General features: G+C 38.6%; 3 protein-coding genes across 5 annotated transcripts in view; 2 read left to right on the top strand and 1 right to left on the bottom strand.

Annotated features, from left to right (window-relative positions):
* Window positions 1-2,608, top strand: part of LOC110048628 (uncharacterized) — a 5,064-nt gene extending 2,456 nt beyond the window's left edge. For both annotated transcript variants that reach the window (XM_089294828.1, XM_089294824.1), the window contains one exon: window positions 1,598-2,608. In XM_089294828.1, coding sequence (XP_089150954.1) covers window positions 1,649-2,077 — 429 coding nt within the window. In that variant the 5' untranslated portion in view covers window positions 1,598-1,648 and the 3' untranslated portion in view covers window positions 2,078-2,608. The remainder of the gene's footprint in view (window positions 1-1,597) is intronic.
* A 140-nt stretch (window positions 2,609-2,748) lies between these two features.
* LOC110048607 (protein O-mannose kinase-like) lies at window positions 2,749-4,803 on the bottom strand. Its single transcript, XM_020754375.2, has 2 exons — window positions 4,289-4,803; window positions 2,749-3,839 (listed from the first exon to the last, which is right to left on the bottom strand). Exons 1-2 carry the CDS (start codon window positions 4,772-4,774, stop codon window positions 3,237-3,239), a joined length of 1,089 nt encoding a protein of 362 aa, XP_020610034.2. The 5' UTR covers window positions 4,775-4,803; the 3' UTR covers window positions 2,749-3,236.
* Window positions 4,804-4,866: 63 nt separating this feature from the next.
* Window positions 4,867-16,651, top strand: LOC110048629 (condensin complex subunit 3-like). Of its 2 annotated transcripts, none has more exons than XM_089294787.1 (18): window positions 4,867-5,197; window positions 5,532-5,934; window positions 6,428-6,703; window positions 7,147-7,363; window positions 7,592-7,717; window positions 8,298-8,511; window positions 8,843-9,019; window positions 9,878-9,985; window positions 10,094-10,213; window positions 10,372-10,671; window positions 11,011-11,192; window positions 12,588-12,762; window positions 12,969-13,139; window positions 13,576-13,669; window positions 14,358-14,567; window positions 14,897-15,020; window positions 15,269-15,322; window positions 15,627-16,651. In XM_089294787.1, the coding sequence occupies exons 1-18, from the start codon at window positions 4,943-4,945 to the stop codon at window positions 15,736-15,738; spliced, it is 3,318 nt and encodes a 1,105-aa protein (XP_089150913.1). In that variant the 5' UTR covers window positions 4,867-4,942; the 3' UTR covers window positions 15,739-16,651. The 2 variants fall into 2 exon arrangements, with proteins under 2 accessions (XP_089150913.1, XP_089150908.1); XM_089294782.1 differs by having other exon boundaries at window positions 14,894-15,020.
* Window positions 16,652-17,671: the final 1,020 nt, after the last annotated feature.

Here is a 17,671-nt window from a genome sequence, read left to right as displayed (position 1 = left end):
ACATGTAGAAATCCTGCTTTATTTTAAATGTACAACACAGCTAAATGGCGTTGTTTTTCTGAGTAATGCAAATTCCATACTCGATCAAACAGTAGTAAATTAGCCACAATAAGCGAGTTGAAAAGCTGCATTGAGGACTACAATTTTCCCTTCTCTCTCACGCAGGAAAATTGTCCAGTTTATCTGTTTCTAAAGTTTCGTTGTGTATGTATAGCAGTGAATTTATGCTTATTTGATCAAAATGTTTTTAATCAAATACTGATCATCCGCACGTTTATTTTATGATCAGAATCGATTATATAAATAGCGCAAAATCGAAAATAAAAGGCCACGACAGCTCTATTATGTTAATAAAATTGCATAACGTCGGTGCAAGCTATTCAAAACTTAGCTGGTGAAAATAAGTTTTTTTTCTGATCATTTACGTTAGTGCGCGGGGGTCAACCGTCTGGTGGAGTCTGGCAAATTGTTATATTGGCTGTTGTGACAGTCGCTGATCATAACGGTCACAACAGGTCATCACGCTGGAGCGTTTATTCCCAAAGGGTTTGTTTTAACGGTTATTTAATCGCCTTTATCATAGGAATAAAGCCGCTTTTGCATAATCAATTTTCAGCGCTTCAACCTTATTTCCGTGGTTTTGCGCGTGAAAGCTCTGCAAGTCGCTCTTTTTCACTGGAATGATAATTTTTTGAGAATTTTTCCTCTTCGCGCAGAAGCCGAACCAAATCAAGTGGATGAGACTTAATTATTCCTTTGTCTTTTTTAATGTAAAGAAACTATTGTTTTCTTTGCTCAGTAATCAAGTGGGGCTATGAATAACATCAATACATAACACTTTGAACGGCACTTCATTCGACAGGTTCATTTTTTGCCCATAACTTGTTGGCGCCTCTAGTTCGTTAAAAAAGCATGTATTTTTCAAAACGAGATTAGCATGTCAGTTAACTGATTGTCAGTCGCCTAGAAAACAGTAATCTAAATTCAGCTCCTCCAGCCTCTAGTCATCGTAACATTCCAAAGGTAAGCAAATGAGTAAAGAGACTGGAAAAACGACAGTCCTCCATTAGGGGATGATGGGATTTCGTCACGATGTAGATCAGTTAACTCAGGTTGGACAAACAACCTTTTGTGCACGTTGACACATGCATGTTGTTGTTAGCGCAAGGTCTTGAATTGTTAACTGATCATGACTGGATGCCGTTTTATGCATTCAGCATGCTGACTGTAGGCATAACAGTTGCAAAACCTTCTGGTAAACTGCTTCCAACAGTCACATGAGTTTTATCGCAGCAATTTTCCCATTTTGCCTTTTTACAATGCGCTAGCGCTCCCAATTTTAGTACTGACTTTTTTTGTAACCATTCCTTGCTCGATATGGCATCAGTTGGTTACCAGAGGTCGATCCTAAGTAACTCATATTTTTTTAATTTTTGGTTGTCTCTGATGATAAGTAACACAAACCAAGGGTCAGCGTACATGAAATGACAAAACACTCGTGAAGGGGGTCACATGCAAGGGAGCTCTACGTTCTGGGCAAGGTAGTGTTTACCGTAAGGGGGTGGAAATAATTTCACTGTTTTTTTTTCCTCCACAGTTCCTGGTCGTTGACAACTTCTTACTCATTTCCTAGTAAAAGAATCTGAAAATGGCGACTTTCGCCACCAAGTATCTCGTGTCCAGTGCGGCCAGCGGAGTAACAGGCCGAGTAGGAGAGTTCAGTGGTGACCTGGGAAAACAACTCAGCATGGAAAACTTGACTAAAAGGGACCTAGAAAGAGCCGAAAAAGAACTCAATAAAGAAGAGAGGGATCGTAAAAAGAAACATTACAGGATGGAAGCGTCGAGAGAAAAACTACGAACTGACATTAGAGGAAAATACGGAATCAAAAAAAGAAGAGCGCACGAGCCGGTTGAAACACATACTGGGATTTTAATGCCAAAAAGCGAAAAGGAACTTTTGCTGGCGACTGAGAAAGAAGAAGAGGAGGATGATGACTGTGCATGTAGCCCTTGTTCTTGTACATGGGCTTCTTTATGCTGTCCATTTCTGTCAAAAAATACAAAGCATTCTTAAGGGTCCTGAATTACCGTAGGTGTATATGTTGTCGGTTCAAATTGTTTTTTCAGGTTAATTTGTTTCCAGCCTATATTACCTGAAAAGAAGCTGAACTACAATATATATATGTACGTTGATTCGTTGACTGAAGAAAAGAACTGAACGCCTGGAAGAGGCTAAAGAAAAGAATATTTAAAAAGACTACATTTATTTGCGAAAGGGTCGCAAAGTAGTTATAATTAATAGTCTGCCACATCAGTAAAGCAAAATAAACTAAGGTTGGGCTGTCTGACGAAGTTACATATGGTAAAGAAGGGCTAACCTTCAAAATATTAACTGCTATCGACTAAACACTTCAGCTTCCTTCAGCTGGAGAGCTGGTTCTGGAGAGATGCAGAGGTTTCGTGAAAGAAATATTTTTAAACAACATATCTTTGCGATAGAAATCGAAGTACAAACTCTGAGTTTTCTTTCTGAGTTCTCAGCGTTTGACGCACAATGCAGTGCTCGCGCTGTTGAGGGCCGAAATAAAAACCATTTTGCGAGGAAGATCTTTGTCATTGTCAATAGTTTTGCGATTTTCGCGTTTTTCTAAGGGTTCGCCTCAACTAGAGTTCCATACGCAGTCAGTATCGACAGGAAACAGGTCGTGTTGTCGGTAAATCCTCGTGAAAGAGTCGTAAGAGCACTTGCCGCGTTTCTGATACTTTATTGTTTAATCAGTACTTCGGAAGTCGCGTCATTCCTCGGATGTTTCCTTCCCTCTTTCCCTCCCTCTCTCCCTTTACATATTTATTCACCTACCTGTTTCTTCTTTATTTTGATGAAAATCCTACAATCTTAATTGAGTATCGCATTGAATGTGATACAAAATGTTTAGAATATAAATTTGTCCCAATTATAACAAAAAAAACTGCAACACAAATTGGTTAAGGTAAACTACAGCTGAAGAAGAGACGAACTCGATGTTCACTTAGTTATCCAAACTACTTTTTCCAAGCATAAATTATTCTGGGGAAAAAGAAACAACTGAATACACACTAAAGTACTAAATACAAGGCGTAACCTTTCGAAGAGAGCCTGGTTCCTCTTCTTCACAATCAAAATAAACTGAAGATACAACCTTAAAAAAAAGTCACAAGAAATTTTTAAAACCAGCTAAAAACTTACTTTAAGTTTACAAATCTTTCCTAATTCCAGCCCTAATAATTTTTTGAACATTTAAAAATACTTCAAGAACCTCAGTCGCTGTTGGTCTCACTTCAGGATTTTCCTGTTTACACGACTCATGAATCCCCAGCAGAAGTCGCCTTACATAATTGCTATTATGAACTCGGCCAAGCAGTTTGTCTACAACATTTGGTATTCTCCAGATGTCAATCATCTCGTCGTAAGCAGGCATTTCTTCCTCATTAAATGGGTGTGAATCTCCGTAAGGCCAGAGTTGTTCAGGAGCTACAAAATCCCCAAACAATTCTCTGTGTCCACACTTGATCAGTTCACCTTCATTGAGTTTGACTTCTGGTAAAGCGTCAAGATCATTGACGACAAGGTGAAAGTCATCAGTGATAAGATACTGTGAGAGAGTCTTTACTATGTCATTTGAGTCACACATGACTCGTATACCAAGAGGGCTATTATGAAGAAACTGAAGGATTTTTACATAGTCTACACACAGCTGAAATCTAGTTTCCAAGGTGTTGAATTCACTAAGTTCTGGTCTATCGAGGAGTTCATCAAGTTTGTCCGCAGAACCATGCTTGTAATAGCCTGTTATTATCTGATAAGAAATGTTTGACAGAAAAAAAAAAAAAAATGAATAGCTGTGTACATAATGAAACCAAGATGATTAACACACCATCACATACCAGATAGGGTTTATACTAGCCCGAAAACCACAATGGCTATACGCAAATGGTAAACTATGTGGAACAGTGAAGCACTACTACTGCCTTGGTTATACATGTAACTTGTAGTAAGTTGGGTTATTCTTATACAGGTGATCATGTTTCACGTATAGTTTAAAAAAAGGTCTGAATGCTTTAAGAAACTTTACCTACATAACCTAGAGTTCAAGAAGAGAGAGTGTGTATGACTGGTAGGACAGTACAAAGTATTTCAGTCTTTGTAGTTTATACTTCTGTAAATAAGACGTCATCATTGAAATGGAGTGAGGAAATCAAAATAACTAGCGTTCACCGAAGTAAGCTCAAACAAAGAAGTGTCTACCTCTAGGCTGTCACTGTAGCATATGCCAATGAGTTGAACAACAAATTCGCTTCCTTGAAGACCTTCCACCATATGCATTCCATGTAGACAATCTTCGTAATACAAGTGACTAGCGCATTTACTATATACCACATCATACCCATGCCAGTCTGCCAGGTAAACTTCTTTTACGGCATTTAGATGACCAGGAATTCCAATTCGACGCCGTGTTCTAACATCAAGAGCAATGTTGGTACAATCTAACCACTGTAAACAGGTAATCCAACCGTGAAAACTAAATTGACCGCGCGGGCAACGAACGCAGTTTCCGTCAACAACGTGGAAATTAGACTCACATTCTGACTTCCTTTTGTTACTATCAGAGCCACTTTGTCTCCCTTTGTGTGTATCGTTCCTTCTAGTCGCTTTTCTTCCAGAAAATAGCAGATAATAAGTCAGTAAAAGGAAAGGAACTGGAGTTAAATAAACTTTCAAGTTGACCGCCATCTTTTTTTTGTATGTTATGAGGATAGATTAGGTATTAGTCTCCAGTTTGTCCGTGAAATTTTGCGGGAAGTCTGGGCTGTGATTTGGGCGCCATTTTTCGAACGAACGTTTGTGAAATAGACAAGTTTGTTTTCACTTATTTGCAGATCGTATTTGGACCTTTCCGCTATGCCTTCCCGGTATGACAGTGTAAGAAGTGTTTTTGAAGAAGCGCAGCGTGGTTTTCAACACCACAAGAAACTCTTGACGGTACTGAAAAAGCTCCATGACAAGTCCTCACAGGATGAATTTCAGGAGGGCTTTCTGTGGCATTTGAAACATGCTATGGTGGTGTTTAACAGAGAACCTGCTGTAGAAAGAGTAATCGAATTTGTGGCTAAGTATGCGACGTTGAAAGATCACCGTACGGCTCAAGTTCAGAAGGTATGACTGAAAAAATGACTGCTAACATTCTGCCCCCCTTTCTCTCGAACAGTGCACTCCTGTAAAAAACCCAAATTATAGACCTTTTCTCTCCGCGTTACAAGGGAAAATTGTATTTAAAGCACCATTTCAGGTATTTGCTCAAAGTTTTGATGTTTTTGCAGGGAATAAAACGTAAATATGAATTAAAGAGACTAATAAGCAAGGGAAACCCTCAAAGTGTTAAATTTTGTGAGTGTTTTTTTACCCATTGGGAGTTGTTGTGGGCAAGTTGTAGAGAGAAGTAATCGTCGGTGGTGCCTTCTGATCAAGCTTCTAACACTGTTTCACACAGGATGGCCAAGCAACTGATGATGAAGACGATGATGGCAACATCTTCCTTGATTTCATCTTCACATTTCTACTGGACTCCCATGATGCTCAAGACAAAGCAGTACGGTTCCGCGTCTGTCAGCTTATCAACAAACTGTTGAATAACCTGGGTGATGATGCTGCGATTGATGATGAACTCGCAGAGAGAATCTTTGACAGCATGTTGACACGCCTCCATGACAAGTTCCCTGCAGTAAGGGTGCAGGCTGTTGCAGCAATCTCCAGGCTCCAGGACCCTTCAGATCCAGAGTGTATTGTGTTATCTACATATTTAAAACTCATGTCCAATGACTCCAGTGCTGAAGTACGTAGAGCTGTGCTGCTGAATATCGCTCTTTCTTCTCACACATTAGAGGGAATAATAGGTACATATATATATTGAATTTACTGGATGTTAATCATTTCCATTTATGTTCCTAAGCGCTGGTACTGTTTCCCATTACTAAAGTCACAGAGCTTTTACAGGAGTCTGATGGAAACCCTTTTGCACAATAGACCCTTTGCATAAAAGGTGCCTAAATTTAATAACAATACTTTGTGCATCCTAAGCCTTGTACTTAATGTTTCCAGACAAAGGATTTCCACATGAATGCGAGGCGTAGGATGTATTACTATAAGTATTATTATTCAAATTTAGGTGCCATTTATGCAAAGGGTCTATAGTCTAGTTTTGGCCCTCTCTCTGTCACACTCTAGATCTCTCCTGAAAAGATAGCATTGCATGGTCAAGATAGGGTCAAAACTGATCAGTGGGGATAGGGGAAAGGGATTATTGTTGCCCATGTTCAATTCAGAACCTTCAGTGATAAAATCAAATGACTGCCCTGAATAAATCAACTTCTTGCTTCTTGCTTTAAGGGAGAACCCAAGATGTTACGGAGTCAGTGAGGAAGTTAGCTTATCGCGTTCTAGCAGAAAAAGTGAACATCAAGTCATTAACCATTGCTCAGCGTGTGCAGCTGCTTTCCAATGGATTGCATGACAGATCAGAATCAATCAAGGACGTTTGTGCTAAGGAACTTCTTAATGGGTGGCTGAAAAGTTTTGACAATGATGTTGTCAGGCTCCTGAAGTGCTTAGATGTGGAAGGATGTACAGAAGTAGCTGAATTAGCTTTGAAAACAGTACTCGCAGGTATCAACTGATTACACAAGTTTTCCAAAAAATTAACTAGTTGGTCAATAGGCTGTTATCATTTCTCTATCACTTTAACCAAATGGTTGTGTGTTGATCTTTGATCTCTGAGTTATACTAATCCTGGTTAGGGTTGCTGGAGTGTTAAATAATGGAGAGAGGTGAGTTGTTGGGAAACCTCATAAAACTTTTAACAAGCTATAGTGTAACTCTGACTAATGGATGAGCACCCCATCAAAGGGGAGCAGGAATATGCTGGCTTAGTCCCTTCAAGTGGAGTTACAACTGTAAGTATATCTACTAGAGTTACCTGAAATATCAAACATTCTTGTCACAAAGCAGTAAGAAGACAGTCCATGACAAACATGTAACCAGAAGATACATATTTGTACCAAATATTAGCACAAATGTTAGATGGTATAATTCTGTTTTTCTTGTTGTAGGATTGCCAAAGGAAGATTTAAAGTTTTACATTGATTCCTTGAAGAAAGAACAAGGGGAGCAAGGCCCAGTGAGAGTCAGCTATGAAACCCTTGATGCTGAGACAGCATTCTATTGGAGATGCCTTGGAGAACATTTCAAGTCCATGGGCACAGATGGTGAAGCACTTCTGGATGAGCTTCTCCCTGAAGTATCAGGGTTTTGCAAATATATTCAGGGGTATGAATCACAAAAAATAAATTATGCTATTTCAGTGATCAGCAATTAACTTTATAAACAATGCCACTGCATTAACTTGCATATCATTACAGGCACGCAATGCATACAGAAGCCATATCTGTTGTGATTCTGTTTGCATGCATTGCAGGCCTATGTTATCATGTATTACATGTTTATTTATTGTAATGTATGTGCTTGTTAATGCTGATATGTGAAGCTTTGTTTCAGGTATGTAGACAGCTGCTTATGCGGGACACCCCCAGAGCAAGACTATTCAGAAGGTCAACAGATATTTATTGGCAGACAACTTTTGTCATTGATGGGCGTTGTGGACCTATCTGATGAAGTTGGAAGGTACATGTGGGACAGCAACCTACATATAGCACACTGATGTACTTTTTCAAGACTTAGTTACATAATCTTCTAAAATGAGGAAACATAAGGATTAACAACTGCAGTGAGTGCTAGACTCCAGACTGGGTGACATGCTTTGTTTCAAGCCCTTGCAGGGGTCTTTATGTTGTGTCCTTGGGAAAAACATTTTTATTACTTTCAAGAGGTATCTGACAAAATGTGGGGCCATGGACAAGTATCCCATTAGTAAGGGGAGCTACCTGTATGTAGTAAGTAAGTAAGTAAGTAAGTAAGCAAGTAACTTTATTTAATGAGGGTAAAAACACTTTACAGTCATTGACTGATAAACTCGTGGCCCTCCCTTAAACAATTAAAATATATAAAGTAGTGAGCTCATGATGAGCCACATTGACTCTGGCCACAACAGCAGCGCATTACCCATATAGCTAACACATGGGAGTACCCCCCCCCCCCTCACTGGATATTGGCCTAGCTGTCCCCAAATTCCTTCAGCATGAAACATACTTCATGAGTCAAAACAAAACCATTGGAATACATGTATTTTGTATTTGTTTTCCAGGAAGAACCTTGGTCAGATGCTTCATGACCTGTTGGTACTACCAGAGATTCCGGAATCTTTAGTTGATGTACTTCATTCCAGGTACATGGACGTTCAGCCAGAGGAAGCCAACAGAATCCAGGAACTTGTTGAAATCATTGCTGATGTCAGGCAACCCATTGTCATGATTGAAACTGCTCAGACCAAGGAGGAAAAACGGCAGTGGGAACTGAAGGTTATTTCAAGTGGTGTTTTTATTTTAATTTTAGTTACAGAGTCTGATTCCTGATGGTCATTTAATTATTTATAGGGAAGACGCACAGGTATAGTGAATAATTGCATGATTCGCCATACTTGATGTACATGTAGATTACATGAATAACATGGTATTGTCAGTAAATAAATGTAGTTTGTCCAGCAGTTGATAGAAATCTTATCTGGCATCTAGGAGGTGAAATATTATTATGATCTTGTAAACTGACTCATTTTTAGGAACATTGACAAAACAGCTGTTTATACTTGAACACTGCACTTTGTACTTTTACCAACTACATTTAATTTGTTAGGTTGCTGGAATCCGTGTCAAGCTGAACCAGTTCCGTGATGAGATGGAACAGTGTGTGACAAACCAAGATTTTGGAAGGGCAGCTGAACTGAAGCAACAAATTACAGAACTGGAGGAGCAGAAGGAAATACTTGAATCAAAGGAGAACTCCTTCTCTCAGACTATCAGGGAAGAAAAGGTAAATTTCCAGTGTTTCTCTGAAGTCAAAATTTTTAAAACAGATTTCTTTGGAAAATGAGTTACATGTGTCTAGTGGTGCATTAGGAGCCTTTGTTTTCATCATCGTGACAAACACTTCTCTTAAACTCATCACAAATAGATGAGCTTGGGAACTGGTGCCTGAAAGGTTAGCAGGGAGCAGAAGCCATGAGCTGAAGGGGAGGTATCCATGGCAACCCTGGAAGTGGGAACCACCCCCAGAAGCGGCTGCTAACTGCACCGTCACACTAAATGAATCAGTGGAACCCACTTACCTGACCCATACTTACCAAGAGGCCAGCAACCAAGAGGGAGGGAGAGGAAGGGGCGAGAATCCACAAAGATTCACTAAAACACAGAGCAAATGACCCGCAACGATCAGCTAACAGCACTGCACGTGTAATTCAATGAAACACAATAGCCCTGCAAGTCTCCAGAGGGCTGCTCTGCAGGTCACGTTGTGTGAAGGGAGAAACCGCTGACTGCATTGGTTTGATTCTAACTTTGCCTAAATCATATTTAGCCACACTAAAAGAGGCTGAGATTGAAGCATTGGAGAGAGATGCTTTAAAAGAGACTACCACACGCTGACCTTCATGTCTTTGATAACTTGGTATTAATAAAATAAAGATGACATGCTTTCTTTCATGTGCCATTTTTTTGAAGCTGAAAGGAATTTTAGCTTATTTCGTACCTTTAAAATTTTGAGCTTGACCCTAGAGGTCCCACCTGTAAATATGACCAAGGGCCACTAATCTTGGATATTTAAACTGAACCCATGTATGACAATTGAGTCACTTAATTTGCTTAATAATGTTTATTTCTTTTTATCTGTCAGGATGATCCTGATACTCTACTTAAATGTCTGACTATCGCGTCTGAGATGCTTCAGGGTGTGACAACAAGTGGACTGAACCCAACTCTCACCACTCTGGTTCAAACACTGGTAATTTTGAGACTTTTCCATTGTGGTAATCAATTTAACTGTGCTGAAGTTAGCATTAATAAGCCAATCACAGTTTTGACTGGGAGTGTTTTTCCCTTTGAATTGTAGATTCTTCCAGGTGTACAGAACGAAGATCCTTTAGTGCGCAACATGGCAGTCAAATGCTTGGGCTTATGTGCTCTACTCTCTTGTGAATTTGCTCGAACCCATCTGGTACTTTTCCTTCAGGTAACAAATTTTTATGATTAAATATCAAACATTTCTTGTGCTGGCTATTATTACTGGAAACATCAAAATCCATTGCAACTTCTTGTATGAGTTAGTTGGATATTTGCTAAAGCTCTCGTTTGATATAAGTTGTTGTTTCATTTCTTTTCCTTTGTCAGGTAGCTCAACTTGACCAAGAGCTTGTACGAGTCACAGCTCTCCAGGTTGTTTTTGACCTTCTTCTAACATTTGGTCTTGAGGCTTTCAAAGTGAATGCTTCAGTCCCTGAACTGGAACACAATGAACCAAGCACTAATGACTCAGAACAGGAAAAGTTGGACAATGAAGATGACGAGAATGAAGAAGGCGAAGAAGATGACGAGAAGAGGGATGATGATCATGTAGAAGAGAGCCAAGCACCTGATACAGATACTGCTGCAAGCGTGCTCACAATACTTACAGGAATTTTAGAGAGTGAGGTACAGCCTCGATGAAGCCTTTTAACTTGAGTTTACATTTCAGTTTTCAAGGCTATAACCACTGAAGTGAACTTACTGCAGGTGTTAAACTAATATATTTTCTTTAGTTCTTGCCCTTCAGACAAGCAGCTCTCAAATTTTGCTTGCCCTTGACAAGACCTTAGTTTACTTTTTTTATTATTTACTTGGCAGACGACTTGCCTGGACCCTGAGAATAAAAGTCACTTGCCCAGCAGGAAAATCTACTAGTCTGCAATGACCAGACGGCACTTTTTTTTTGAGCCCTGTAAACAACACACGTTTATATTTGACAGAAACAATTCTCTCTTTTTTTTGCAGAGCAATGACCTCCGCAATGTAGCTGCTGAGGGACTGGCTAAATTGTTGTTAGCAGGTCATGTTCTTAGTGCCAAACTTTTCCTGCGACTTCTACTACTGTGGTATAATCCTACCACTGAAGATGATGTGAACCTGAGACACTGCTTGGGTGTCTTCTTCCCTGTTTTTGCCTTTTCCTCACGGTATGTCTGATCGCACCATTCTTTGATTTTGGGTATAAGCCTCAGTTTTATAGTTATTCTTCATGATAGTTACAAGCCGTTAGTCAGTTCTGAATGGTTATGTGTACACAGTGGAACCCAGCTTTATGGCCAGCTTATTATTACAGCCACTACTCAAATAAGGGCCAAATTACACCCATGAAGAAGAAAACATATATTAAGGGGGTAATATGGTACCCTAAAAAATGGCGATGTTCATGAAAAATTCACTTTCTTGGAAATACCAGACTTAAAACCCTTGAGGACTTGTCGAAAAAACTCTGAAACGATCTTGCCGAATTTTCTTCAAGATGAGTGTGAAATTTAAGGAAAGTACACAGTGGTATAAGTTTTTTCCCACAACTGCGGCAACTTTTTACAAAATAGAACAACCATTTCACCCCCTCTCCTGAGATCCAATCTGCACCCCCCCCCCCCCCCGCTATTTGTGGCTTGTTAAATGCTTAATACTTTGTGTAAGAAACTTAAAGTGCATTTTTCTCAAAAGTTTACTTTTGTACCGACTGACTTTGCGCCAACATTTCTACTTTGCAAGGTTTTTAAGTAGAATTCCCAAAACTTGGGCTCATCAAAGACCAATAGTGTCGTGATATTATAAACCAAAAAAATCATAACATTTTAACGTCTGTCATGTGACATGAGATGATTTGTCCGCTGGGTGTGGTAAAAAAATAAGGTTATTTCCAAATAAAGCCTGTAAAAAGCACTGAAAATAAGAGTTAACTGTCAAAACTTAGGTTCATTGCACAGAACAAAACAGAAACTTACATGATATGCTTATTTGACAGTCAAATCTTGTTTTGTAAAAGAGCAGGAAGTGTTGGTGTCAATACTGTAAAACACTACCTCAAAAGGCTGTGGCTGGTTTCCATAGCAACCATTTTGAGTAAAACTCTAGAAAGTTAATTTCTCTTCTTGAGTGCAATAGCACACAATTGATCTTTCTTCACCATATTTAAACAAACTTTTTGGTCCATTTGAGGGTACCATACCACCTTAAATAGTAATCTTATTATCAGTCTTTTGCTCAGCAAGGGGCAGCATTTTAGAGATGTTTTCGTTTATTTTCTTACATTGCCTATAAGTTTGATATGCACAGAATTTAAAAATATGTGTTGCAAGGGTTTAGTCAGAGTGAGATATATTATCTTCTTCCATATCATCATTATCATCATCATCATCATATTACCATTGTTGCTGTCGTCATCATCACCACTGTCATTATGATCTGAAATAGGGCTGCATTACAAAGCACCATTTTGTATTATAAACTTGTAACCTAATCAGAGTGGATTATAAAATCATTTTCTGATTACATGTATATTTGTTGCTTCTATTATGAACTGTGCCACCCAGCACAAACCAGGAACTAGTAGAAGAGGCATTCCTTCCAACCCTAAAGACATTATTCAGTGCTCCTGTGTCATCTCCATTGGCATCAGTTAACATCAACAATGTCGCGGAGTTGCTGGTGCATCTAACAAACTCTAAACACTTAAAGAAGCAAGGAAATTCCATAGATACTACTGAGGTACATTTTTTATCTTGAAAATAATTTATTGGATTCAAATGTTTGAAATCTCCTGTACTGTACACGTGAAAGCTTTAACCACCATGTATAGGGCTCAACAAATTACCCACCATCATTCTCAAGTGGCCTTGGTTATAGTTATCACACAGTGCAGATCTGAAAAAGGAATATTTCTTTCTGATATACAGTATTTATTCATAATTTAGGTTAGCAGCATTCATGCCTCTCTGAGCCTTGCAGTAGCAAATGAAGTCTTGTCTTGTCCTGATGCTCCTGGTGTACGGATTCTGTGCAAGACACTTCCCATGATGGACCTGACTGGCTGTACACAGTCTACAGTCAAGGAAATGAAAATCCTCACTGCAAGAATGATTGAGGTACTTTTGGGTCTTTAAGGTTGAGATGAGAGTGGGCAGGTGGGCAGGAAAGCATAAAGGAAGTGGAAAAGGAAAGTATGGAAGTGAAGAATTCGCCTGGGAGTCTGGAAGTGACAGAATGGGAATAGCAGAGATAATTGTAATAAAAAAACTGCTGACCCTGTACCATCTCCCTGCGGCCCTTTTAGCAACAACTTGGGCTGTGCAATGATGTCTGGAAAGCTGCAACTTTTCAACCTTAACAATACAAGTTAAAGCTTGAGATTTTACAATGTTGTGATGTTTCTACATGAATCTTAAGTATTTATAAGCTTAAATATTTGATACTTTTTACACTTTTCCCTCTCCTCAATAATTATAATGAGTAAACAATAGTTCAAATGGGATATGTTCTACTTACAGTAATGAGGTAATCTAGGGCATGTTTTGTTTTTAGGAAATTGAAGATGCTGCATCTGCAAAGTCATTGAACAAATTTCACAAAATGTTGGAGACGATTACAAACTCTCTTGATGATGATGGTGCTGATGGTGAGATTAGGTGCCTTAGCTCCATGCATGGTGTTATGTTGGATTTGATGATTATTGTATGATTATGCAGCTGTATCATTAGCTCGCTTCCCTAGGTCTGCAATGCATGCAGAGAAATAGAAATTTATCTTTGAACAATGGGTCTGCAAATACAGAGCTGAAGTAGATAGTATTAGCTTATTTGGCACCATTTTCAATGATAACTCACCAACTTCCTGTTTATTTTAACTGCTATTAATTCCACTGAGTGCAAAAAAATATGTTTTACACATGTATATGGGAAGCAAACAGAAAGTCTGTCCTCAAATCTTCAACAGATTCTTCCTCCTTCCCATCCCTTCCTATATGGGATTATTGATTATTGTTAGTTCACACTGCAGACCAAAGCAGGAAACTTTGCTTTGAACAAGCCCTGTTACTTTTAGCTTCATATAATGGAATGAAAATGTTTTTGCATGCCTAAAGGATGGGAAGAAAAAATCTTGACATAGGTTCCTGCTCAGAAAACCTGCCCTCCCTACACATCACCCTCTCCACAAAAAACAATAATTAAAGTGTTAAGTAGTTCATCCCTGACCACTCTTAAGCAAGTTGTGACCTAACTTCAGCCCCCGTGTGTACAAGTATACAGTATACATAATATTCTTGTTAAAATGGCATTCAAGTTAAGGGCATTTTCTCTTTGCAGATGATGTTTTTTCACAGACAGAACCTGAAGAAGACACACAAGCAAATACAGAGGAAACAGAAGACACCAATGAGAGAAACGAGACAACAGCAGTAAATGATGCAGACACCTGTGAGAGATTGAAGGGAAATAACGGTCTTTCCCAAGAGACTGAATCTGCTCAACAGACACATGTTGGCTGTAACACAGAGGAGGCAGGAGCCCATGGTGGTAAGTGTTATAATTGTTAAACTGTAACTTAGGGAGTGCAACAGGAGACTGAGAGTGGAAAGAGGTGAATAGGAAGAACATTTTGAATTCATAGGAAGAATTCATAGGAAGAACATTTTGAATTCATAACTTTACATTGTCCCAGTGATGCAGATTCATGGTGTTCATATCAGTTTGGCTAGTCCAAATCTTGGAATCAGACATACTCAGTCTAGGGTATTAATCTTGGTAGCACTGGAGTATACCCCTAATGGCAGAAACTCGTTAGCTCATGTTCAGTAGGAATACGTATTACTTTGATGACAGTTAGTACATTTATTATTTAGCAGTTCTCGTGGAAAGTCCTCAAGTCCTAAACAAAACCAAAGAACAGAATAAACTGCCAAAAACTAAATCAAGAACAAAGAGTAAGAAACAAGGAGCAAAATCAACTGCAAGAGATACAGAACTCAGGTAAATATTTGTACTGTCAAAGGGGGAGGGAGGGGGGTCTTTGGTAGTGCCATACTAATATTTGAAACTGCAAATTGAAGGGCAAGTAAAGCTTTAACCCAGCCAAAATTCATGTGTTGTGTTTTTTGGACAAGATACACAGACTGTCAGTGTAAGTTAATTGGGCAAGGCCCAAAATTAAGATCCACGAAAGCCACAAACCTTTTACAGACTACATTTTCCTTCTTGTTCTCCATGTTTTAAAACAGTCCTTCAAGCATGATGAGTGTAGAAACACCGGCAAGATGTACAAGATCTAGCAGGTACACTGTACAATGTTTGTTGCATTCAAATTAATAGATTTAACTGGTTACACATAACACTAATAACATTTATTTCCTTCATTGCACATTTGCTGTATATTAGATTATAATTTGTCAAGGTATTTACCTGCTAAAATGATCCCAATTTAGTGTCAGTTAATATAAGCAGACAGTTTATTTCACATTCTTAAGTGCATTTTCCTTTTTTCACATCTTCACTTCTCAAGGGATCTAGTGCAAGAGACATGAAACAAATGATCATCTTTCACGTGTATTTCTAATATATGTTAATTTTCTTTCGTAGGAAAAGTAAGATTGATACTAGCAAAAAATCCAAGACCATGATAAATTCAGAGGATGACAACAGTGAAAAGGAAAACGTTTCTAGCAATGATGCCGATGATGTATTTAACTAATCGACACATTCCAGAATCATGTGTCAAATGTGAAAGAAATTTAGGTAGCGTTTCTTAAACACAGAAGGTGAAAGGCTCCATTTGCTACCTTACTCTTTAAAACCCTGTTGATATTCAGCTTGTAAATATAACAGTGAAGCAAGAGTGCAAACAATACTTAATACTACCTTACTAAGGGACCAGTTAGCATGTCAAACTGCACATGTATTTTTGAGTTATGAGCATGCATGATTGTTTGAAAACATGAGAGGAGAGAAGTGAGAAGCACAATGCCTAGCTAAGTACTTACCACCTAATGTGCAGGGATGAAGTCTATTACAATTTCCTTAAATGTTTTTAAGGACTTGTGTACCCTGAAACTTGTGACTTGAAGGATTTTAACTGTTAATAAAGCATGTGCCTAATGCACATGTAGGTTGCATGCTTTATCCTGTCAACATGAACTTCAAGTGACCAATCACAGCATTCTCTCCAAACTTTGAGTCAATCAAGTGCCATTTATTTCACCACTGAATGAGATAAAATTTGCATGAAATGAGGCCCCTCCCATTTACAGTTGAAGTTTTTGTTTAACTTTTAAATGAGTACGAGTAGCCCAGTTCACAGATGCCCTTTGTTGAGTTCAAATGGTGCATCTGTAAACAAAGGAACCGGTCAGCACAGTATACAGAAGTTGATATTAAATTCCCAGTTTCTCAAAATCTTTGTTCCAAGTTGGAAGCTTACTAAAGATTACTGTTAGATAAAGAGGCTGGATTCCTGGTTTTGCTTCCACCTAGGAATATTTAATACATTATTTTCAACACTTCTTGAATAACATAAAATTTTCAAAACCTTGTACATCCTTCCTAACCTGTAGGATATTCAGTTAACATAGGTTAAATAAAAAAATAAACAACCAAAATGAAACTTGTCCAGTTGCCTTAAAATTGTTTTAACCCATGCCATTTCTTAAACCCTTAAGAAATCTAAAGGTTACTATCAAGTTCCCTTGCGTAAAATGCACTATGAATATATATACCTTATTAGATGTTTTGGTGTGTAGTATCGCTGCATGTTTTTATGAGTTGTGCGGTGTACAAACGAGTAAAAATATACAGCAATACTACATGCCAAAACATGTAATAAGAGATTTATTATCCAACTGCTGTAGTCAATAAATTTATCAATGAAAGAGGGAGAGTGTGACAGTTTTCTGTGTGCCGACCTCTGCAGCAAACAGGTTTTCTACTGTACAAATAACTGTACAATATCACTGTATATTTGTACTGTTATTTGAATTGTATTCGCTGCATTGGATAATAATACTGAATATTCACTTGGAATTTCGGCTGTCTGCCCTGTTCACTAGGCATTGTGCATAGTGGTTACAGTTGAATACTGAGGGTATTGTGAACACTCATCACCTTTACTTGGTGTCATGGGCTAGCAAATTGAGGTTTGGGGACATCTCTACAAAGAAAACTATACTCTGCTTCATTATTTGAGCAAAGTTGGTCTAAAAAATGTCCCAAACAATTAAGATGCTCTGCAGCATGTTTTTTGTAACTTGTGTTATCAATTCTCCTTCCCCCTTTGTGCTATCAACTTTGTGATCAGAGTATGGATGTTGAAGTTTGAGTATCAGTCGTGGTGGTTACTTACACATAATAACTTATTACATTTTTATCCTCCGAGCTGTTGGTTTCTCCTACGTGGGAGAAACCAACTGCTCACACGGTAATTAGATTTAAGTGTTAAAGTGGAATTTTAAAATATGCTTTGAAAGGTGAAAGTTAATTACAGCATATCAAGATGAGCCAATGGGAAAGATTAAAGACACCAACATGATTCAGTCATGGCAAAAATTATGCCTGCATATGCAGCAAAGCCCCCCCCCCCCCCCGCCCCCCCAATGAATGACCCATTCTTTCTACCTCTACCCATAAGAGAA

Source organism: Orbicella faveolata, unplaced genomic scaffold (genome assembly GCF_042242905.1).
Source record: "Orbicella faveolata isolate gen_17 unplaced genomic scaffold, um_ofav_v1 contig_1, whole genome shotgun sequence".
Classification (NCBI taxonomy): Eukaryota; Metazoa; Cnidaria; class Anthozoa; order Scleractinia; family Merulinidae; genus Orbicella; species Orbicella faveolata.
This window is presented reverse-complemented; position numbering and strand designations above follow the sequence as displayed.